Source organism: Xiphophorus maculatus, chromosome 11 (assembly GCF_002775205.1).
Source record: "Xiphophorus maculatus strain JP 163 A chromosome 11, X_maculatus-5.0-male, whole genome shotgun sequence".
Lineage (NCBI taxonomy): Eukaryota > Metazoa > Chordata > Actinopteri > Cyprinodontiformes > Poeciliidae > Xiphophorus > Xiphophorus maculatus.
The window spans coordinates 6,876,076-6,900,142 of record NC_036453.1 but is presented as its reverse complement, the minus strand read 5'-3'; the positions used below and the strand labels follow the sequence as shown (position 1 = coordinate 6,900,142).

The window sequence follows — 24,067 nt, the reverse complement described above, 5'->3', positions numbered from 1 at the left end:
AAGGATGCATTTAATTTTTATTCATGTCTCCAAGCATTACCTGGAAGCGAGGGCCGTGCTCCTTGGATTCCCTTTCAGACGTGCATGAAGAGGAGCTGTCCAGGGAGCTGCTGCTGCCTCGTGTTGGACGCAGCTGGCAGCATTTCCCAAACACCTTCACCGGGGCGTCGGTGCTCTGAGAGTTACAAACGACAGAAAATATACATTTTAAACAACCAGCCTTGCACTAGAGTAACCTTATATGACCTAAAGTTGCTTAAGAGGTTTAGAACTTGAGTGCAGAATAAAAGTACATCCTATAACTTTTATATTTCAGTCACAAACATCTCATCTTTTATTGTAACTTTAGAAACTCTCTCTCAGGCAGCTGTTAAAGCACAACGTTGAAATAAAGCTATTATTTTGCTTTAAAATGACTGAACGTCTGAAGCTAAAAGAGACTTTTTTGTGGAAATAAAGTCAAACTGTTGGTCAAAACCACAGAAACCTAACCTACAGGCACTTGGGTAAACAGCTAACTAACAGCAATGTGAGCCCAATCAGCCCGAGTCATGTGCCTTCTTAACTTGGCAGCCTATTCAGGAGGAATGCATTCGGGAGGGAGAGGGCGTGTGTGTGTGTGTGTGTGTGTCAGCTCTAATAGTCCAGCTGAAACCAGAGTTGTAGCCCATGTAAAAGAGAGAAAGAAAGGAAGAAAAAAGAAAGAGTGCAGAGAGAGAAAATAAACAGATGGTTGGGGAAAGATAATAGTTGCTTCATCTCCTGTAATCAAAGTGATGCCAAAAATAATTGTGCAATAAATTCCACGGGATTTTGAAGCACACCTACATGATAGTGAGGCTGTATTGACTCAGAGGGAGCTTGTGTTGGAGTATGCACATGGGTGTGTGTGTGTGTGTGTCTGCTGCAGTGCAGTGTGAGGTGTATTCAGAGTCCAGCAGCATGTGACTGGCAGTCATATGACTCTCTGAGAACTCGTGACTGAGCAGCGCTGCAATCACTCTCTTCCTCCTCACCGTCCACCATTCCAGTGGACTAACAGGAATTGAAGAAGGATTCTTTAATTCCTGTTAGTTTATTTCCCTTTTCATGCACAATTGTTTAATGTACATGCATAATATTTTTATTTTTAAATATGTCATTCTTTTTACTGCAGATTCCTTTATTACTTTTATTACGACTGTTTCTCTATTACCCATAACAGTGTTGCATGTTTGAGCTGCTGGTTTGGCCAAATAAAATCTCCAACAAGAAGAAGAAGAGAAAAAGAAAACTCAAATAGCTTGCAAAGCTTTAGATCTGCAGAATGCAACAAAGGAATTAACAGCTTCAAGCATTAATATGTTAGTATAAATCTTGCAGGACTTTTTTTGTTGCTGAAATGAGTTACCTGAGTAAATACAAGGGAACAATCTGAGTAAAACAGATTTCAGTTACTTCATAAGCTTCAGAAAAACAAGCATGAAAGGCTAGAGACATGATAAAGAATATAATCTTGCAAAATATGGTGCAACAATACGGAGTTGATATGGAAGATGATAAGGTGGTGGCAGCTAACAGAACATGTTTGACGTTTCAGAGAAGTGAACATCACAAGACATTCAGTAAGAACTGAAAGGACTTAGAAAATGAGAGTCGCCAGTTCTTCACCATTTTAACATGGATGAGAGGTGGAGCAACCGGAGAAAGAAAAACATAACAGAATAATCTGAAAAACAAAACATAGCTATTAGGAATCAAAAGGTAAGACCAATAAAACCAAACAAAACCAGTGAATGACACGCACGTCATGTGAGAACGAAAGAATGCTGCTTACACACACTCTGTCACCTGATTGTATTATTATTGGAGATAAGAGCACCAGAACAAACCAGTCAGTGTCAGACAGCAAAACACCATATGGTTACAAAAACACTGCGAATTTCATTTAAAAGTAAAAAGAGCCACTGCACCACAAAAAGTGGCCAAAGAGGCGTTTTTGTTTGAAGATTTATACATTGACACACAAAAAATTGCATGTGGGTTGATAAATATTGCAACACTAGCGAACCAGCACACAAATGATAAGATCTGCCTAGAAGGACATGCCCTCAACAACTGATCACAAGACTTCAAAATGCTTTAAACAAGTCAGCAAAACAGCAGCTAACTCTACTGGTTTCTGTTATCTGATACTGGACTGAGTTGGGCTGAAACGATTCCTCGAATGATTCAAGTACTTTCCTCGAGGAATATTTACCTGCCTCGAAGCTTCGTTAATTTATGTTTTATTATTTAGCGCACCGTGTTCTGGCTGGAACATTATTTGCGTTGCGCGGAGCTCTGACTTCCACCTCTGAGTTGTTGACCAAAGCTAAGTGTTAGCGGCATAACGTCCAATCTTCAAGTTCGGCCCATGGGGATTTTAATGATTGATCATAATGCCCGGGTTTTTATCGTTTTTGGGGGACCAATAAGTGTCCTTAAAATGACTGGCGCGATGCCTGGAGTACGGCAGCCTTTCTCCTCTGGGAGCTGCTGGTTTGTTCAAAGTGAACGGCGGGAAGAGGCTGCAGTATTAATACAGGTGAGCAGATAGACTGAACACGGCGGGCGGCTGAATAGTTGATGCTTATAGTGTAAGTGTAACTTTACGGACAAAGCGCACAATAAATTTCATATCCTGGTCTGAACAAACAGCTGGCGGAGAGCATCGTTGCGGTACATGGCTGTAGATGAATTTCTGAGTGTGACGAACGAAGGTGCCGTAAATATCCCGTATTGCTCCCCCAGTTCTTACTTTCGTCCCCTGGTCTACCGATCGTAACCGCCCCCTCACATTAGGTTTGTTTGTTTGTCTTTACCCCCCAGACATACGTTCGTCTGTCCCCTGGTCTATTTCCTCCACCACTTCAAGCCCCCCACTCTAGGAGTCATTTCCCGTATTCTCACACCAAAAGCTTGACAGGTATGGGACCAGGTGAGAATCCATCTATTAAACTCACTGAAGTTAAATACATAAACTAAAAGCTGCTGGAGTACAGACATTTTTATAAGCGTATTTCAGCCTCTTTATTATTAAATTGAATAGAATTTCAGATCTTTGTGTAACTTTTCTTCAGGTTAACTTAGAAAGTTAACAGGTTAATTATTATTAACCTGGTTTATTCCATTAACCAGATTAATAATTGAGTGCTGTACACAATGCGAGCTATAATGCTATGGGGTTTAAATGTGTATGATTGATTTATAAATATATATATTATTTTTAACCTTGTACTTTTATTAACCAGGTTAATTTTCAGGTTAATTATTGTTACAGGTTAATCTTCTAAACTACAAAAAACATGAAAAATTGGACTGATATAGATATCCGATAGTAACACTGCTGTTATGTCAGATTTACCAATGTTTTATTTTATCAATTTTTTTTATCCGATTACTCAATTATGGTAAGAATAATCGATAGACTACTCGATTACTAAAATATTTGTTTACAACAGCCCTAACACTGAGCAACTGGTTGGTGACCAGAAACAGATGATTGCCAGCTTGAATGTTCAAAAAGTAAGAAAAGACATCAAAACTTTGTTTCTGATCCATGAATGCAGCACAACAAACCAACACCCTGACAACACTCTTCAGTACTGATGCCGCTACTGAGTGAGGAAGGCTTAATGCTAGATCCTGACATCACTAATCTGTAATATAAATGCCAAAGACTGTTTAAAAAGTAAAGTCTCAGTACTAAACTTTGCTTCAAGAGGACTGGCCTCTCACATCATCTTTGCTTCACATAAGTGATGCTTGTTCACCACAGAGCAAACAAAAACATATTTTTAATGCTTTAATTGCATCATTTTAAATTATAGTAGAGCTACATCAACCAAAAATCTAATCTGCACAACCAAGTTTTACAATAAGGTAGGAAAATTATAAAGGCGTGATCAGTCGATCTTCATTTGATATTGATATAATAAATCAAAACTGAAAAGACGGCTATCACTCTGTTCTGGTGAAGAAAAAAGCTTGATTAAAACAAAAAGCATCTTAACTAATTTGTTTTGCTCTCAGTCCAACCAGATGACTTAAAATCTAAAAAACATTTTTCACAGTAGAGAAGTGAAATTTCCTGACAAATTCTCTCTTTGCTCGTCTCTGTTCTGTGTCAGTCCTCTAGGTTCTGTAGAGTCAAAGCAAGCCAACCCAAGTTATGTGTTTTTAGTTTAATTTAAAGTGTGAAAGAAGAACAGGTGGTGATTTTAATTGATTGTTGCTATAGAAAACAACGCTGGGCCTCAGAAAGACGCTGGACAGAAACAAAGTAAACGTGACTCACGGTGATTGGGGTTTCCTCTGTGCCCTTTTTCTTGGCATTGGAGTCAAAGAGGACATTTCTGCCGCGCCTCTCACAGTCCTGGTACACGATGAGTCTGATCTGACTGGGCTCCAGCTGGGGAAGAGGCCAGCTAAATGGGGGATTGATGGATACAGGAAAGAGGGACCAAAAGGAAAAAGAACAATGGCAAAGGAAGATGAAGATTGGAAACAAGAGGATGGAAGATGGGGAGAGGGACAAAATGATAAAAAAAATAATAATTAGAAGTTATTAACCTAAAACCTTGTGAGTTAAGAAAAATTAAACTATGTACAGTAAAAGGAAAGTTGCATCACATTTTTAAAAACATTTTTCACATAAAGGTTTGGATTTGGAAGAAGTGCGGGTAGGAATAATTCATTTTCTCATATCTACCAAAATTATTGCTATTGCAAGATTTTCTAATATTAAGCAGCCCTGCTCTGAGTTTAAAGGAAAAAAATGAACATAAAGGAAGGAAAATGCAATTCCAGCTTCCTTTCTTTGAGATGGAAACAGTTTAATCCTCTGGACTGAGAATCATCCATGTAAATGTAAATATGAGTTACTGGCAAGCTGGTAATAAACACAGTTTAAGCTCCCAACGTTTGCATTGGCCATGGCAGATCCAGCCTAATCCATCTCATACCTCAACCTGCAGGAACAGGGGTGGAGGGGTTAAAGGGCACCAAAACCTGCTCCTTCAAAACCACCACAGATCTATTCAAACAGAAAGCTAAATCTATATTTTTGTACCAATTAAAACATGAGTCATTATCACTTGCCTACAAATCTATCAGATTATCTGAGTCATTATTAAGCCTGAAGGCAGTCATTAACAGCTGAAACTACAGAGTGACTTCCAGTCATGGGATTGGATTCACTGACCAGCTGAGTGAAAGAAAACCTTGTGATACATTCAGATCTGCCAATGCAAGCAGATATCGTGTGAATAAAGTCTTTATTTTAAAAGCTGCTGACATAATACCCCAACTTCCTCACAATATATATAAAAAATGGGAGATAAACATGAACTTCCACACCCTTTAGTTCATCTTACCAATTATAACAATATTTGTGGATACTGGTGACCCTTCAGCGAACTCTGAAAGACCCCTTTGAGTTGAATAATTTACTATGAGCTATAAAAATGACAGCAGACACAGAGCTGGGCCTAAATATAGGTTATTAACTGGAAGCATTGACTCTAAACACAAGTGCTGAAATCATTGATTGATTAGGAAAGGTAGTAGAGGAACAATTGTTTTTACCAAACCAACACACAATTTCACACCTAAAGCAGCTGCTCAGTTTTTGTTGGGGAGCCTTGAAAGGTCAAGGAAGACCTGATGCAGGTCTATGTGCATCATTCCCATACATCTCAGCTCTGTTTATCTAATCAAGAAGGCGACCAATAGAGACAACAGTATTTACTTATCTGCTTCCACTGCTGCATTGATTACTTGTTGCCTCATCCATACAAAATACTGAACAAAACCAAGCAAATGTATTTTACTGACGTTTGCTTGAAATCAAAAGAAAAAAGCCTTTAAGCGATAAGATATAGGAGCCTTTTTTCAGCCAGCTGACAGGTAGTGTGTAGCAAAAGGAAGAAAAACGGCAACTTTGACAACTGCTGAACATAAATAACACTTTTTCAGGATTTATTAGGAATGCAGCAGGCTGACATCTCAACCTCCATCTGTTTATATTGCGCCATATGCTGCATTTGACAAAGTCTCTCAAACAAACCCAAATAATTCTGTTGATCTTGAATATTAATTACTATGATCCAAAAACAAACAGTTGAGCTTGTCAATTCAGTTTGTCCAAGCTACAGGGAGCAGGGATTTACTACACTCACCAAGAATCTTCAACTCGTGGCTCCAAAAACATCAAGACGCTACCCATCGCATCACCAGACACACTCAGCTGGTTCTGCTGGTGTTTTCTGCTCATGTAGCTGTTTCACGTTAATGTTGGGCAACTTTGCCAAAACCAAAGCCATCTTTTTCAGTTTTTCCTTTTTGGCTTGAATCCGAGGGAAGGCCTGACCTCTCACCCAGTCTGAGTGCTTACTGTGTGACGTAAACCCTGCCTCGCTTACATAATGGGCTCAAATTGCTTTCTATGGGGGTCAATATAGACCACAGAGTTCAGTGTAAGATGACTCGGGGTGTTGTCCAAGTCTACAATATGCATGTTTGCAGCTGGGCAACTGCTGATGAAGGTTTCAGTCATGAATTTGGCCTCTGTATAGGTAAAATGGGCCGACACGTCCAGGAAACAGAACAAAAAGAATGAACAGTGCATTTTAAGTTTATTCTTTTACTTTAGTTTTCAAATGCAAAAATAAAAACTAAAAAAACACTTTAATATCATGATTATTATTGTTACTTTACAAAAATGCAATGAAATAGCTCATCATAGACAAAAAAACTAAAAATAAAATTTTTCTGTATTTGATCTGCTGATTGAAATTGCAAATTCCAATCTCAGACTGATTATTATCTGTTCTTTCAACCACCAAGCCAAAAACAACTTATTTGTAGAAGAAAAAACATATATAATTTTTCAAATCCAAAATGATATTATCTATATTCCTACTTCACAAAAGGGACTCGTGACCAAACATTAAGATTAACTTCAGCAGTTCAAACTTCCCAGTGAAAAATAAACTTGTAAACAAATTTAACATCCGATAAAAGCAGAAACCTTTGAGCCGAAGCTAGAAAACGAGCAGAGGAAGAAGCATCCGTCAGTGACCATGTGACAGTCACAGCACTGATGGAGCAGAGAGAAGTCATTCATAAAAGCAGCACATGACTTCATGACTCCTACATTCTTGTTTGTCTCTGGCCTGATTGTTTAAACCGGTTCTGACACAAAGTTTCTCAAGGAGACAGGTATAAAAAGGTAGACACTTCCTGGAGATACTGCCAAACTAAAAAAGATAAAACCCTCTCAATATGTTAAACAATAAATTAGTGTTAAAAACACAGCAGCACTGCTAAAATTAAAAATCCTCGTAACCCACATCATAAGGTTTGCTCCATAAAAACGTTCAAGCTATCAACGCTGATCGATTGGATGGGTCAGGCTGCAATCGCTACAAAAAACCAAAAACAAACAAGAAAAAAAAAATCAATATTTGCATATCTAGTTCTGAAACCCTAAACAATGCAACCATGTCCTGTGGGATCAACACAAGCCAGGTCAAATGTTACCCACTCCTACCTGAGCATCATCGTGGGTCTGCCAGTCTTTCCCCAGCCCTCTCTCCCACTCTTTATTACTCTCCTCTCCGCTTCTCCTCTGCCAGCCAAAGTAAGGGTCTAAGAATAGCGGTGGACTGAATTCACACAACAACATGAGACTATCAGGTGATCCCAGCAACACTGTGTGTGCTGGACAGTACAGAGGCAGCAACAAAGCAGCCAGCCTGGACTGCTGACAGCCAGAAAGCGCTGTGATAAGACAGTGACAGAGGGGATTTGTTTGTGTATTGTTTTCTAATCCGACTCTTTTTGTTCTTCACTCGCTTATGTTTCCTCTTCCCTTTCGTTCCGTCTCCATCCAATAAATGTAAATAAGCAATTACTGGATTTTAAGACAACGCTAAGACAGGTCAATATCAGGACTCTTATCCTGAGAAGACATGTTCCACATGTTAGTTTTAATAGTTTGCTTAAACTACGGTAACTAAAAAGCAGTGGATTCGCAGTTTACACCTTTGACACAATGTATAATTGATAATAAATAATTTTCAACTGACCATCTTCAGTTTTGCATAAAAATAAGTTTATTTACATTAAATCCTTTTTTCAAATTCCATATCTAAGGAAGTATGCTGCATACCAAATCTCTATAGCTTATTGAATGTAGTCTAATGTGCAGACAGGAATCAGGTTCTTCTCTTCACCTGAAGCACAAGTTAACATAAAATGACATAAATGCACCTAAGCAACATGTATTGCAATGCTTTAATGCATTTCAGTATACATTAGTAAAGATAGAAATGTGAGAGTAGTTTTAGGTGTATCAACAGGATCAATAAGACTGGCAGTACTGTTATAATGCAAACAATGCCCTCCCTTTGTTATAACAAAGCAGTCTAGTTTCCTAGACTGTTTTGAGTCTGACATCAGCCTATACTGACCTCAAAGAGCCCCAGCTCTCCCTCTCGATTGCCACTGGAACATCTGTGCATGTGTTTCTCAGAGTGTGTGTCACACACACACACACACACACACACACTGAGACAGTTACATAAACATCCCTACAGCCCAAGTTGTGTGACGTTCTTCTGGTTGTGTGCTGCAGAGGACACTGTTGGGTCCAGCAGCATTGTCTAATTAGTGAAATTTCTAAAGTCTCAAAAGACGACTAGGCAGAAATATTTGGATTACTGTAAGATTTAAAACGCAAACCATCCAACATTCTGGAGTCATTAAAATTTGACGCATATTTAATGCAAATTGTATCAGGTTTTCTAGAAAATCCATCAACTATTTTGCTCTAACTTCACACCGATGTTGCAATTAGTTACCAACTGGGCCCCTTTGCTTTGGAAACCTGCCAGATGCATCATGGGTTTAACCTACATGTAGCAGCACAAGCAACTCCCAGAGAAGAATGCAGTGTACAGTACTTTAAAATGCATACATGCACGCTACTGTTTAGATCATTATGCAAAGGTGTAAATATTTACAGATCCAGTTTCTCAAGTGTTAATGTTTTTACATCTCTCAAGAAAGTCTTGAAGGAGTTTAAATTTTAGATATTTCATCACCAAAACGGTTGCTAGAGCAACTGAAAAAACAAACATTTAGTTTGAAAATGCGGCTTCAAACACACCAAAACTGCCACAGGGACTTCCTTATCCGGCTTGAAAATAGACGAGGATGAATAGCAGCATGTTGAGTAATAAATGACCTGTACCTTCCAGCAGCTGTACGATGCCAAGCAGCTGAAAACTTAAAAAGTTACTAAAGTTGCTTTATGCTCTGCATTTATTTGCCAATTTCTATATGATAGTTTACATCATCTGTGGTTTTGATATAAACAAAACTGCAACACAAACACTTATACACTCAACGTACTCCTTACTTAATGACTGAATAAGCATTTAGCTGAATCAGCACCGATAATGAGTTTCTGTTTCTCCCACAAAATCACATGAAAGAGACGTAAACAGAAGAGGTGAAAGGTGAGTCAAAATGCAATTCCCAATAAATGTAGTGTTAAATATTGGAAAATTAAGATTTTAGTAACAAAAACGTATCTTAGTAGGAAGTATAATGCTTTGAAATAGCAGTGAGGTGGGAAAAAACTACTCCAACTCATCAGGCAACTGAAAGTAGGATAATTAGGTAATGAGTATTTCATTTGACTTTTGACACTGCTGGGTTTGTCCTCTGAGACAAATCACTGTGTATGAGAGAAAAGAACATTAATAGAAAAACTAAATGCTAAAAATAAATAAATAACATTTCTGATAAAATTCTTAATTTATGACAGAGAACACATCCATGTATACTATCCATTCTGCACAAAGTTTATTGTCCTCTTCTTCCTTTACCATAAAATATCAGCAGCATTTCTACAAAATAAAAAAGGGGAAACTGTGAAGTTGCAGTTAAAATTCTTATTTTGGGAATTGAGAAAGTGGACATGTTTGCTACCTTTAAAACTTCTCGCATAGCAACGGCTGCGCTTACTGCCCTTTCTAAACACAATTTAATTTAAATCTGTTTCGATTGTAACTGTGGGTAATCATGAGTGATTTGTGACTTTTGATTTTCGTAAAAGTATATCTTTATCGTGTCCCCTGCAGTTCTTAGAAGCATGAGTATGGCCACTCAAAATAGTGTCGATAGGAACTCGATGACAGCCGCCGTCTTTCTAGAGCCTGAGCAGGCATGCCACATGAAGCCAGACCGTGCATGTGAATGCATCATCCTAATAGGCTGTAAATTTACAGATTAACAATAAATCCTGAAAAAAACACTGAAGGCATCCTCTTAAGTTGTGAATGTGGGCTATAACTTGAAAACTTGAGTCAAGTTACCTACAGTAGGACAAGTGTAACCAGATCTACAACTCAGCTGTGGAACTGGATTATTAACCCTAATTAGTAAGAAATGCATGAGTCTGAATCATGTATTTTTCTGCAAAAAGCTGAACAGCTTACATTCATTTTCGAGATGTGAGAAACTAAAGAAGACTTGCATGCTGCTCTCTTGGTTATAAAGTCTGCTTATTGGTTCATAGGGTGTCAGAAAGCTACTACACCACCATGGTTGAACAACTGGTGAGTTTATGGCAAGTTGTTATAGAAACCTATTAATGACTTCGTTTGAAAAGGAAATTAACTTCTTATAATCTTGCATCAAGAGTGAGAGTTTACCTGATTAGCAAAGTGGGGAACATTAAAGTCATTTTGCACAATTTCATCTCAAGTTTGAAGTCTGGAAGTAGACAAATATTGCTTTTATTCCTTCCTTATTCCCAACATTTAGTCTGTTTACCTGCAGTTGTCCATCTCTAGAGGTATTCCAGGTGCTTCAAGTCAAGTTTTTGACAGTTCAAGTCAATTTTATATAGTTGAGTCTTAAAGAACCTGGAGTAGACGTAGAGAAAGATGAGCACATCTTTCTCTACGTAGCAAAGATCTTAAAGTATTGGGACTTCAAGCATTTCACATGACAAGAAAAAGAGACAATCACATCTTTTGAACAAGTCACATGAAAATGCAGACGGTAGTTCCCCTGTTGCTAAAAAGTGTAGATGAGTCGAAGTGGCAACCAAATGCACAGCAGATTGCAACAAATAATTTTCTCGCCTTCAGCAGAGTTTTGATATTAAAATGCACATTCTTAAAACAGGTCCAGATGACTCATCCCATCCCACTGAGCTTTGTGCCAGTGACTGAACATGCAGCCATGTGATCATTCCGCAACCATGACAGCCAGAGATTAATGAAAGCCTCACATGACACACACCGTAATGAAACTATGCAGTGGAGGAAGGATACCATGACAATCAGCAACCTGAGACGGAACTTCTCCTGAACCATCGAAAACCAAAAAGACTTCTATAAATAAATAAGTCAGACCCAGCTGAAGGTTTGTCATCTTGTTCTAAATATGAAATCAACATAAATAGAAATTAAAATATTCTGCATTAATTATAATTGAACAATACTTTTTAAGGAGAATCCCACAAAATTAAACAACTGCAACTGACAAGAATTTAAAACAGTCACTTTTTTTTAAAACACTTCCGGGAACTTTGGAGCTGACGGCCATCTTGGTAGATACCAAGCAACTTATGACAGTTGCTATGACAACAATAAACAAGCCACAAGCTTAGAAATAGCTCTCACCTCATTCCTAACTTATAAACAATATAAGCACATTACAACTATTAGTTGATTACTAATTGAGTACTCTACCCACCAACTAACATAAATATCAGTGATATTTACTATAGGGTAAATATCCCAACATTTATCCAGAAATTAACTAGCAAAATTAGCTCCTCCTTGTTGTTCGCACTCGAGAGCGGAGCCAGCTTGTCCACATGTTTCCATCCTAACAGCAGGCATTTTGTTTACATTCCTCTTGATTGGTCAAGAGTCTATATAGTTTCTTTTTGTTGGTCTGGGAGTCAAGGTTCATCCATGCTTTGGGATTCGCTTGCCTACCAAAATGGCACTGGTCACTTCTGATTCAGACTTGTAGGGACTAAGTTACTAATATACTGCACCTTATGGAACTAAACATGACGGCAAAATTAATTTATAAGAGGCTGTATTTCACTAAGCCAACCAGAATCAGCCAACGTGACGCTGGGCAGAGGAGAGAGAGGAGGCTGGTGAGAGCTGTGACTGGCGAAAGGATAAGCCAAAGGCTCTTGGTGTAATGTACAGTATGCCATCTCTGGTCATGTGCTGCAGCCAGGGAAAGAGGAGAGGCTTTCCTGTGGGGTCATCCAACCTGCTGCCCGCCGTGGTATTCTGGAAGCCACAGCGACGCGGTGTGACAGTGCTTCTGGTGGGTGAGATGACATGCAGAGTTCAATGGGTTGTAAAAACCCAGTTGGATTAAGATATTAAGTCAGAGGGGATTTTTATGTTAGAACTGAAAGATATATTTATTTAAAATCCATCTCCTCGTCTCTGAAGTCCATTTCTGTGCACAGACACATTTATCCAACCCTAGGTTTACATTAAGTCACGTCTTAGATCAGAAACGCTACAAAACTCTAAATATTATACCATCAATTGCTTCTTTGTATCTCTACTCCAACAAATCTAATTTAAGAATTACCCCTATTAGACCCGTCACAATAAAATCGCAAATAAATTAAAGCAAGCACAATAATTTCTCTCCATCTCTACCAAAAACTGGATGATAAAAGTCTTCAGTCCGGTGCTTTGGTCTCAACTAGCCCTTTTTTAAGCATAATTTCCTTAGAGACGTCATAGTTCATTTTATTTGTTGTTTCTATTGTTTTATTTATTCTGGATATTAAAATATCTTCCAGTTCCGGTGTTAAATGTTTATTAGAATTTAAAGTTTATTGATCTTTGGGAATATTCTTGCATTATTATGCCATTACCATTATATTACTCAAAACAACAATATTATTTATTGCAATAACTTCAGGGACAATCTTCTGCCCGGAAAAATTTGTTATCACGTCTTAAAGGAACAACTCGATACAATTCTTCTTACACCGTCAATTGTTTTTTTTTATTTATACTCCAATTGATCTAATTTATCACTTTAAGCACCACCTCTATTTTGGTCCGACTATCAAAGTGTCCTCTCCAAACATCTCGTCTCACAGATTCCCCCCTCCAGAGCCGCTTGATGAATGGACACCTTGTGCCAGAGGTATGGAGAGCACAGCTGACCACGGAGTTAACAGAAACGCCTGCTGACTGTCTGTCTGTTCTAGGACTGATGCCAGGCACCCAGCCCCCTTTAGCCCACACACACACACACACACAGCATTTGTTTTGTTGCTGCAGACCATGGCACCTTGGCGGCCACGATACGTGCTCAGGCACAGACTCGGGCCAAAGTGCAAGCAGCACCACACGGAGGTGAGCTTTGAGGTCTGCTGGTAATTTTATCCAGCGGCAGACACACGATGGGAACGGTTTCTTTCACTCACCAGGTATTTACAACTAAAAAGAGCACTTTCCCCTGAGTGGCATGCCTGACCGTGAACAGGAATGTGCACAAGAACACACCATGCTGGCATGGAACCAGAAATCAACCCGGGAGTATCGGGTATCATGCTAACCAGGTCTGTGACGCGTCACTCAGTGCACTTCTCTATCACCTTAATAAAGTTCTCACACTGATACTCCTTAGAAACCAGAGTTGGCTGGAAGTCACACTTTTTTAAATAACTTTTTTGATAAAATGTACTTTTAGGAGTGTGTTTTACTTTCTGGATTTTCTACCAACTGAAAGAAAAAGAGGATAGTTTTAACCAAAGATTCACCAGACAACAGTTTTTATTAAAGTTTTATATCGAAAGAAACTGATTTCAAAACATATTTTTGCCTTATTTAGTTATTTTTTGTTACTTATTTGAATTATTGTCATTTTGGTCCTTAAAATACCAACATTTGCACTTTATCACTTGATCCATTTGATGATTTAATTTTTAAATATTAAATAATTGATCATTTGATCAGTTACTCAGCACTTGCGTAGAATTTATACAAAATATTTTTTACATAATTTCTTGCATGACTACTTGTTACTTTTGCTTAAGACATAACATATTTTTCTTTAAGTACAATATGTTCGTACTCTAACAGAGTATTCTCCTTTTATATTAACTCAAAATAATTTCCCAACAATAATTCAATTTAATGATTTTATGAACAAAAACCTACATTAAATTATTTCTGAAATAATCAAGAAATTGACAAGAAAACTGTTACTGATGTGACATTTGTGATTAAATATAATGTTTCATGCTATCATGAAAGTAAAAACAAAAATGTACATTTATTTAAAGAACAAATATTCCTACTTCAGCTAATATAAAGATTATTGAGTCTTTTTTCATTTTGATAGTTATGCAAAAATAGGGTTAGTGTAAAAATGTAATTGTGTCCTAAATCTAACAACTGTTTGTTCCACCTTTGGAGGAAACAGGCATTTGTGACAACAGCCAAAGATTAATTTCCATCACAATAATACAGTCATGCCAATGCATCTCAATGAGATGCAAGTCTGGAGTTTGTCTACAACACACACCATCCAGGTACAGAAGCAGCAAATTAGCCACAGAGCACCACAATACAATAAAGGTGATTTTTAGGGGAAAATATGCCTGAAAACTCTCATGACTGCATTTTTGGCATTCTTATAGTTGAATTATCACTATTAGATCTTGTATGAATGCCAAGTAATTTTGATATGATGACAAATCAAATCATCATTTTGTTTACTACATTTCTAAGTACTGGCTTTATTACGGTTTGTTCCTGAATTTCTTAAGATTTGGATGTGATACTTCATGTCAGACAAATGCAAGTTATTTCATTATTTTTCAGGTGTGGCAAAATTCAGCTTTAGAAAATATGTTTTGATTTTAGGAGGGTAATTACTTTCTCACACATGCAAGTTGGCTAGCACAGCTTTTTCAACATTAGTATTTGAAATATTTGTGTGACAAAAAACTAACACTGGAAATCTGTATGATAAAAGAAGCTTATTGACAGAACCGAGATTAAAACCATGTGCTTTGCAGACAAATGGCTGCAAGTTCAGAAATTAAATATAAATAACCCCTGAGAGATTATTTGAAAATATTTTTGTAATCACACATTAACGATAGAAACGCTGAGGAGACAAACGCATGATCTGGGATTGATCTATAGAGGCCAACTGAAGCAATCACATGCTCTCCACCGCTACCACGGCACACAGTGTCCTCCGCTGACTGACCGCACTATCGGGGCGAACAAAACCAAGAGAAACCACTGGTACTTTGCTCCATAAGAACTAAAAATCAAGCAGCTGTTGAGACGTAAATGCATAATTTCTCACCACAATAATGGACCTCTAAAAGCTGTAACCAAAAACAAAGGAGTGGGGAAAACTCATTAAGGAAACACGATAACAAAGAGCATGCTGCTTCTGGAACTCCTAACACAATAAACTGCTCAGACCAAACTTTAAATGTGAAGTATTCATCCGTAAACTCTGATAAATAGCAGTGGAGCAGGAATGGTTCAGTGAATGAGAGAAAAGCGGTTGCTAAGGGATGAGGAAACCATCACAGCGCGTGCAGCAGCAGCAGCAGCCTCGCTGCGCGCTAGCATTAGCGTGTTAGCTAACAGTGCCAGCAGCATAACACGTCTCTCACGTCTCCGCGGAGTTTGCCTCGGTCAAGTTGAAATAAAATTATACAGGCTGTTTGCGTACATTCTGCTCTTAATTTAAAACAAGTATCTCCTGAAAAGTGTTAGACAGCAATACAACAAAGCCAATATCAGAAATAACGTTAGCGTAGCCAACGTTACATACAAACATTGACACACACAAAAAGGTACCTGAAAGCTGGGTCCTCCTTGCTACATCTCGGCGGCGGCGACGACAGCGCATTTCTCTTGTTAAAAAGTTTCTGGAAAAGGGTCGGAGGCATTTTGTACCAAAAATAAATTCGGTACACGCTCTCTTTTGTTTTCACATCCAGGAGCGAATCTCGTTCCTTGTAACGATCTCCATGGGTGTCACAGTCATATGACGGGCATTAGTCACAGGGGCTGCTTGGTAACCTGCTACTTCATTTTGATTGGCCAGGCACGTACGCGGCTATTGAGACGGATTTACGTGATTGGCTGGTATTTTTGGAGAAGTAACCACGTGGTAAGTGTGTTCACTCTGTTGATGTTTTGTCGGGAATCGTGTCGGCGTGAAATGTATTCGCAGAAATAATTTAAATTAGGCTTTTAACCAACGGGTCCCACACGAGCAGTCATCCATTAAATACGTGCACATTGAAATATGATAAGTAAGCAAATAAATGTGTGAAAAAAATATTTCACCTTATATTGCAAAATCTTTATACAAACTCCTAAATCAGCAAAATATTCAAACTGACACTTATAGACATATATAATGAAAATCTAACATGCATACATTGCACATTTCATTTTTATTTTTTTTAAGTTAAACAAAATTAATGAAAAACGCAAAACATCAAAAGTATACATATACATAGAGAGAAACACCGAATACAACAAATGCAAACATATTTTTTTCTTATAACACAAGAAAGTTATTCTTACATGTATATTTATCAAGGGTTATGAAATACATATCTGCCATCTAGTGGCCATTTTTGATAAGTACATTTTAAATGTATTTTGGCAAAAATGTAAAAAAAAATTACTAGTATCAGCAAAGCATTTAAATCAGAAGACAACAAGAAAATATAGAGTTTGAGATACCGTTTACAATTATTGCCAGAAAAAAACAAAACATAAAATGATGAGTATAGACAGTGTTAAATTAAAATAAGGTGTGATGCAGAGAAAAAATATTTAAAGAAAGTTAAACTCTCTTAGATCATGTTCAAGTACAAAGATAAGTTTGAAACTGTTACCTGTTTCCTTCAAATATTACACACTGAAGCTCGTATCTAGCTTTGCACAACATCTATTCAACTCCTCATCCTTCACTGCTCATTTCCATTTAAGCATCTCATTCTGAATTGTAGTTTAACTCTTGGTTTGCATACCTGATTTGAAAGGAAAGAAAACAGCACTACTAAGTTTGACAGATCTTTCTTTCATTTTTTGAAAAAAGGCTCTTCTTTCGTCATCATTCACAAACTGAAAGAACGTTGCTTTTTCTGAGCATGTTCTTCCAGGCCTTTTTACAGCCAGCGGTAACGGTTGATCTTTAAAGCTGGTCACATTTCTTCTGGATGTCATGGGGTGAGGTTTTATTTTCTGCAGAGGTCTTGAGGGACTGCTGGTGTTTTTTCCACTTGTTGCAGGGGATTTGATTTCTTTCTCATTTTGAATCTCAGTTGCATCAAGGCTTTTGAACCTAACCTTCTTCCTAAAGGTAATTGGCTTCCTCTCTGAGAGCTAGAGTGAATTTATATTTGAACATGACTATAAATATTATTCATTTTAAATGGGTAGAAAAAAAGAAGTGAAACTTACTTTTGGGGAGGTTTCCTTCTTAAAGGCTTGATCTGCAAATTAAAAATAAGAAAATTAAAATGTACTCTTAGATAAAAGTATGTCTTGTTAAAGTTGGTATATTACCTGAGTTACTTGCACTTATGTTTATTTTTCCTTTATCTTCAGGAGTTTTGTGGTGGCTTGATAAAAATAAAAATTAAACAATTGTTAATCCTCCACATGATCACAGTTTACTTTAAATGTTCATGAGACTTTTCTAAAGAGATGAAAATCACATTATATTGTTACTGGACATTTTTTCAGTCTTATAGACGCACCAAACAAAAATGATAATAATTTGAGGTTTTAAAATAATTACTAAATATATTGAAACTAAGAATCTTTACTATAGTTTGTCTATAAAATCGTTTTAAACTGTACTGTGATGAATTTTATTTTGGTAGAATTTTATGATTTAATGCATAAACTGGAATAATATTTTACTCCATCCATTTTCTGCTGGATTCAAAATTACTACCTCACATGATAATAAATAATCTCAGTTATTAAAGAAAACCATTAATCAGTATTGGCCTGGTAAAGATAAATTATTAACCTTCTAATTAAGAAATAAACATAAACATTTACCTCATCTCACACTTTTCCTCAGCTAAACTCATAGAAGCATCTGCAAAAACAAATCTGGAAATTATTTTTGTTTCAGTGAGAACAATCAAATACCAGCTTCATGTCTGTTTTCAGAACTGTGACTAAACTTTCTGCACTGTTGGAAACGTGTCAACACTCGTCTTTCTAGAATCACCGATGATGGTAGAAAGGTTGGGTGGATGATGAGAGTGAATATTCTCCGCATGGCTGTCTTCCAGCAAGGTGGAATTTTTCACATGAAGATGAAAACCCAGCAACTTGTCCTTACTGGGAAAAGTCATTATGTCCACTGTTTTGACAAGAAAAGAAAATGAAGAAGTTTTATCATGATGCTGAATACTTGTGATCGTGTGTTTATTTTAAAATTCAGCCTATTAAGTAGCACATACCTGTGAAATGAAAGGATAAATGAAAAGAATAAAAGAATAAAAATCTGAAAAGTTTGGTAGGCCTCTCTATTCAGGCCCCTATTAAGATTTTAACAGCAAAAACTGTTTTTTAACTTGCTAAATAAATGATAAACACACAATATTTTAATGAAATAATAAAAATAGTGTAAATTATAGATTTAAAACAAAAACGGTCCTTGATTAGAAAAAAAACAGCAAACCATTTGCTAAATTTTTCATCTTCTTTTGCATTTTTTGTGTGTCTTAGCAACAAAAATAGAGCATGGCTCACTCTTGCTTTATTTTGACTGGTTCATTTGTGCCCAAAATGGCAGTTTAGCTAAAGTCTCTAATGGTTTGGGCCCCTATTATTAATAGATGTAATTAAAAGCAAAAGAAAACAACTTAATAACTACTTTGTGTTCTACCTCCTATTTTCACATTTGAAGTGAGTGGAAAATCCCAGTTTTAAACCCAAAGTCATGTCTAAAGTTCTCTACAAGCTTATCCAAAATCTGTCTGCGTCTGTTGGTTCATTTGTGTTCTTATCTAATTTTTATTTAGTCTGTTTATTCATTGGGGAACTTCTGGAGATAACTTAGTTGTTCTGGATTTTATTTGGGGTGAATACAAACCCACTCCACACTTTTCAGACTATTTTTGAAAGCAAAGCAAAAAAGTGAAAACAATAGATCACTTTACTTTCGCATCACTTGCACTTCTTTGTATCGGTTTTTGAGGTTTGGTGACCAAAATGTTAAAATATTCATGATGTTCTTTACCAAACCACAAACATTGGATGGATAAACATACCACTCCTTTCCTTTCTGAAGATCTCTGGGGAGGATGAGTTGCTAATGGTTGTTGAGGCATCAGCATCATCATAGTCATCGTCGTCGTCATCATCATAATCATCGTCATCATCATCCTCCTCCTCCTCCTCTGAGTTTAAAGTTGACTCTGTTTCCATGACGCAAGACGCCCCTCTCTCTGGAGTCCCACCACATCGTGAGACCTCTGGGATGAGTTGGACCGTAACTGTTGGGGAAGCTTTTCCTGACGAGTTCTGTTGGCCGGACGCTTTAATAACCGATGGAACACATGAAGCAGGTTGGCTTTGTCTGTTTTTAGTAAACGGCACAGAAGCACTAACCTGGGAATTAAAAGCAAATGAATCAGGCTTGAGAAGCAGCGGCCGATTTAAAACAGTCAAATATATATTAAATGTGGATCATTAAAACTAATTTGAAGGTTTAGTTAAAAAAATAAGAATAACTCGTACAGGACTCACTGGTTTGACTTTGGATTCATTTATTTCTTCTTCCTCTATCCTTTCTGGTAAAGACTCATAACATTTGCCAGTCAGAAGTCTCCCATATCCTGAAAATTCAGAACAAAGTATAATTTATCATTCTCTGACTACTCTAAAGGGAGCTTCATGACTGCTTTCAAGGACTCTACATTTTGATCAGCTGTAGCTCAAAATTGAAATGAAGACTAGTGAAACATTGATAGAGTTAAAAAACAATAAGTGCCTTCTCAGATTTGTAAACATAAAAAAAACCACTTGAATCCTGTTTTTGGATTTGTGATAATACCCAAAACTGTGTTTTGTGCTTTTTTGTGGCATTTACACAAGTCTAGATCTTGAAAACAAAATAATTTGGGAAACCAAAATTAGAATTTATATCATTTTTGGAACCTGAAAATTCTGAATCCTGAGATTAAAGTCAGAATGTTCTTTTCCACGTGTCCCTAATCCTCTTCCGTAGTGTTCGGACATACTAATTAAGTTTAGATAATAACATTATCTACAGCTGATTTTCTTCCTAAAAAGCAGCAAAAGAGGTTTTACTGAAGTACATGAACAGTGCGGAGTGTCAAAGTTAACTTATAGTGTTTTCGGTTTGTATCAGTTTCTTACTCTCTCGCCTCCGGGTCGCGGACCTTCCGGGTGTTTCTCCTTTGTAAGGAATCCCGCTGTCACGACGAACTTTAACTTGGCGCTTGAGTTGCTCCATTTCCTTTTAAACTTATTCTCAGATTTTAACGTTTGTCATCATCACCAGTTAAATAGTTTATGTCAACCGCCATTCTCCAAGGTCCGGGCGTTGCCTAGCGACCATGCACACCTGCCGGGTCATTAGCTACTGACTTGTATTTTCCTGTTCGAGGTTTGGTTCGGTGCGAATTGTGAATAGATTTAGGTTGTTTAATTAAAAAAAAGAAGAAAAAAGTATGAAATATAAAATCCAATTCGATTAAAAATACTCCATTAATCCCAGAGGGAAATTAAATGTGTTGGTAACTCAATTATTAAAACGTCACATGGACTGATTGCAACGCCTGACAGCTGTTGTCCAGTGTAATTTATTACCACCAAAACAAACGTAAACAAGAACATAAATGAAACACGTATCTAGAGGTCTGATGAGTTTGGACCAGGATTAATATAGAATAAACGAAAATGTAGTTTATTTTTGTTGTTAGGTGAAAAACAACCCAACTTAATTTGTTACAAGTAATCAAATTAAGTATATCCGAGTAAATCAGAGTTTGGTAGTAACTAGTTACATTTACTCAAGTAACTTTTGGGGGAAAATGTAGGTTTTCTTTTTTGACTTTTACTTGAGTATTACAAAGTATTGCTTCTCTTACTTGAGTAAAATTTCAGGATACTTTTCTCAATGTGAGTAACTTCACTGAATGAAGAACAAGCTTGTTTTAACCAAAAGTTCAGGTTTTATGTTTCATAAGTTGTACATAGAAAGAATTTGATTTAGAAAAATGTTTCTTTTGCCTCAATGTTATTTATATGAATTAATTTCATTTTGATCTTCAAATTGCCAAAATTTCCACATAACTTTATATTAAATGATCATTGGATTATGTTTCCCTGACAGACAAAATGCTAACCTTTCATAGCAGAGAAAAACAACAGACTCATTTAAAATCATTCCAGAATATCTTTAATTTCACTGCCCTGCTCCTGTTGCCCCGCCCTCCCTCATCCCTTTTGCAGCGATGAATCATTACAAGGATATGGTGCTGATTCCATTGTACATCAGAATACATAAATAAATTAAGTACAATTTTCCTACAACACGCAAAAAAGAGAGAACAAAAACAAAAAGTCATTCAAAACGGTTGATTTTAATAAATATGCTTACATCTACCTGTCCTCATTTATGTACATCCACATTGTTTATGCTTTGGGACGGTAATCAACTTTAAAAGCGAATGCATTACTACTATTTGTAAACCCTTCAAACAAAACAAATGTACCCTATGTTTAAAAGTTGTTTGTTCTGTTAACCCTCCATTGCTCTGAGCGGAGTTTCGTAACCCAGCCTCATGTTAAAACCGTTTGTGTTGAAAGCCAAATGGTCTCAGCATTGCATGGCAAACTGCATGCTTTGCCCTAATCCCTGGTTTTGCATTCATTCATTTATTTTTTTGTTTGTTTTTACCAGATCTATTCTTTGTGCAGAAAAAAATGGAAAATAAAGCAGCGACTGCACCAGCTGAGACAACAGCTTCATCTGGGCCAGATCCTTACATCGAACAAAGTGCATGCATGCTGAATGTCTGGCCACCGTCGTGTAGTGATGACTCTCCCTGCAATGAATGAGTTAAAAACAGATTTTCATTTGGGTAAATGCTCCGCACCAAGCAGAGCAGAGGTTTGCAGAAAGGTGGATTTACATTAATCTTGTTTCCCACTTTTAGAAATCTCTTGCAGCTACTCTACACACAATTACGTCAAACTTGTGGTCACACATTGTTGTCTGTCTGGCTGATTGAAGCTGGAGGGAGGGGAGCAGAGTGACAGGAAGTGATGATCAGGTCAAAGTTGAGGTGTTTTTTCTGCTTCTGGGATCCTAGCAGTGATTTGTTTGGATCAATAGCAGGTAGCAGTGTTGGTAAGTTTAATGTGCCTAATTTAAAGCCAATATAACAAAAGACAGCATGAAACATATGTAAAAACACACATTGTCATAAATATTTCTTTTGCATTTACCGTTTCAGATTAAATGTGCTGTTCTATGCTTCCCTCTAGTGGACGATGCAGTGTTAAACACTGACTTGCTTCTTTAGTTTTGATTGATTTTTAACGTGACAAATTGATGCCACAAGGGAAACTACGACCAATTATCCCAGAATGAACGTTAAGCAACTGCTTGAGCATATAGCTGAATTTATCTATAGAGTAAATATGAGAAATAAATATGACAATGTGCACCGTCTTCCCTTTTTTCTTTTTTTAGGTTGTTCTGAAAAGCCTTTTCAAATCTTCCACCTTTGGGACAGTTTTGGTTTACTTTCCCAAAGCATGTTCTGGCTCATGAGATGCAGTATTGTCCCACTGCAGGTAGAAACAGATCTTTGTGTCAGGATGCTCAAAAGAAAACGCGGTCATGGTGGCTTTCACATGGAGATGCTGCTGTAGAGGTCGTCAATCTTGTTCTTGAAGAACTCCTTCAGCTCAGGTCGCTTGGCCTTTAGCGTCGGGGTCAGGAGGCCGTTCTCAATGGAGAACATCTCATTGTGGATGTAGATGTTCTTCACCTTTGGAAAATGGAAACAACGACCGGTTTGAGATTGATTTATAACCCCTTGACTCAAACTTTTTCCCTCAGAAAAATTGAATTTCTTAGGATGTTAACCAAGAAGCAAGCCTGCTGGGAACTGGTGGAATACCAGTGTCACTGGACCCAGTTTGACATCAACACGGACTGAGATAGTGCAGACCAAGAAAAAAAAAAAAACAGTTCCAATATCAACATCTTCATGCTCAACTTAAATGTGCAGCTTCCAGTCTACCACCCAGAGAAAAGATTAACGAGTTTTTGTCCTGTAATTGCATTTACAAACTTTAATCTGGCTTTTTGCTTTTTGCAGAGAAAAATCTTTGCAGGTTTCAAAGAATTTTGGTGTTCATTTGGTTATTGGTAACTTGTGGAAATGTTTTACCTGCTCAAATGATAGGAGGCCATTAGCTTTGCCCAGACGCACCAAATCTTCAAGGATAGCCTTCTTCAATTCCTGTTAACACAGAATGCATAAGTGTTAAATTTAGATTAATTGTAGAATCAATTAGAATGAATGTTTGCAGAAGTTTACCTACCGTGTTTTTACAAAGGTCTTTGTAAGTTCCCAGAATGCCTTTCTTCTTGGCCCACTCAGGCATCACTTCAGGGTCAGGAACCACGATTCCCACCAAACAGGACTGGGAGAAGCAGTCACAAAATCAATCCAAGAGATTTAAAAAAAACAGCCAAAGGTTTCTAGAGGAGAAGCTGCAAATGAAACTCTGTGAATTTGATAGGAAGGTTTGACGTCGTACCTGCAGACTGTCGCCGTGAACGTAGAGCTGCGCCACCGGTTCACTCCTGATGTAGATGTTCTCGATCTTCTCAGGGGAGATGTACTCGCCCTGCGCCAGCTTGAAGATGTGTTTTTTCCTGTCGATGATCTTCAGCGTGCCGTTCTACACCA

At 37.4% G+C, this 24,067-nt stretch overlaps 3 protein-coding genes across 6 annotated transcripts in view; all 3 read right to left on the bottom strand.

Moving 5' to 3' along the window:
* Positions 1–16,116, bottom strand: part of fnip1 (folliculin interacting protein 1) — a 39,536-nt gene extending 23,420 nt beyond the window's left edge. For 2 of the 3 annotated variants that reach the window (XM_014472417.2, XM_023342284.1), the window contains exons 1-3: positions 15,927–16,116; positions 4,319–4,448; positions 41–175 (exon numbers count right to left, since the gene is read on the bottom strand). In XM_014472417.2, the coding sequence (XP_014327903.1) occupies positions 41–175; positions 4,319–4,448; positions 15,927–16,018 (357 nt within the window). In that variant the 5' untranslated portion in view covers positions 16,019–16,116. Of the gene's footprint in view, positions 1–40; positions 176–4,318; positions 4,449–7,573; positions 7,655–15,926 lie in introns of those variants that run through there. The other variant, XM_023342283.1, reaches the window with a different exon arrangement.
* Positions 16,117–16,932: 816 nt separating this feature from the next.
* On the bottom strand, positions 16,933–20,632 carry LOC102222643 (protein IFH1-like). 2 transcript variants are annotated; one of them, XM_023342812.1, is made up of 8 exons: positions 20,493–20,632; positions 19,860–19,948; positions 19,382–19,721; positions 18,334–18,468; positions 18,159–18,198; positions 17,655–17,710; positions 17,550–17,581; positions 16,933–17,471 (listed from the first exon to the last, which is right to left on the bottom strand). In XM_023342812.1, the coding sequence occupies exons 1-8, from the start codon at positions 20,587–20,589 to the stop codon at positions 17,097–17,099; spliced, it is 1,164 nt and encodes a 387-aa protein (XP_023198580.1). In that variant the 5' UTR covers positions 20,590–20,632; the 3' UTR covers positions 16,933–17,096. The 2 variants fall into 2 exon arrangements, with proteins under 2 accessions (XP_023198580.1, XP_023198581.1); XM_023342813.1 differs by lacking the exon at positions 18,334–18,468.
* An 887-nt stretch (positions 20,633–21,519) lies between these two features.
* The window catches only part of LOC102219420 (long-chain-fatty-acid--CoA ligase 6-like), a 38,245-nt gene continuing 35,697 nt past the window's right edge, over positions 21,520–24,067 (bottom strand). The window contains exons 18-21 of the mRNA XM_005808761.2: positions 23,916–24,059; positions 23,697–23,798; positions 23,543–23,614; positions 21,520–23,137 (exon numbers count right to left, since the gene is read on the bottom strand). Coding sequence (XP_005808818.1) covers positions 22,997–23,137; positions 23,543–23,614; positions 23,697–23,798; positions 23,916–24,059 — 459 coding nt within the window. The 3' untranslated portion in view covers positions 21,520–22,996. The remainder of the gene's footprint in view (positions 23,138–23,542; positions 23,615–23,696; positions 23,799–23,915; positions 24,060–24,067) is intronic.

Bases quoted from the DNA above. Each gene is read 5' to 3' on its own strand.
- LOC102222643 (XM_023342812.1), bottom strand. From the start codon at position 20,589: ATGGAGCAACTCAAGCGCCAAGTTAAAGTTCGTCGTGACAGCGGGATT. The intron at 19,949-20,492 runs GTAAGAAACTGA...CTGAATTTTCAG, and splicing joins CGCGACCCGGAGGCGAGAGA to GATATGGGAGACTTCTGACT. The intron at 19,722-19,859 runs GTGAGTCCTGTA...TTTAATTCCCAG, and splicing joins ATGAATCCAAAGTCAAACCA to GTTAGTGCTTCTGTGCCGTT.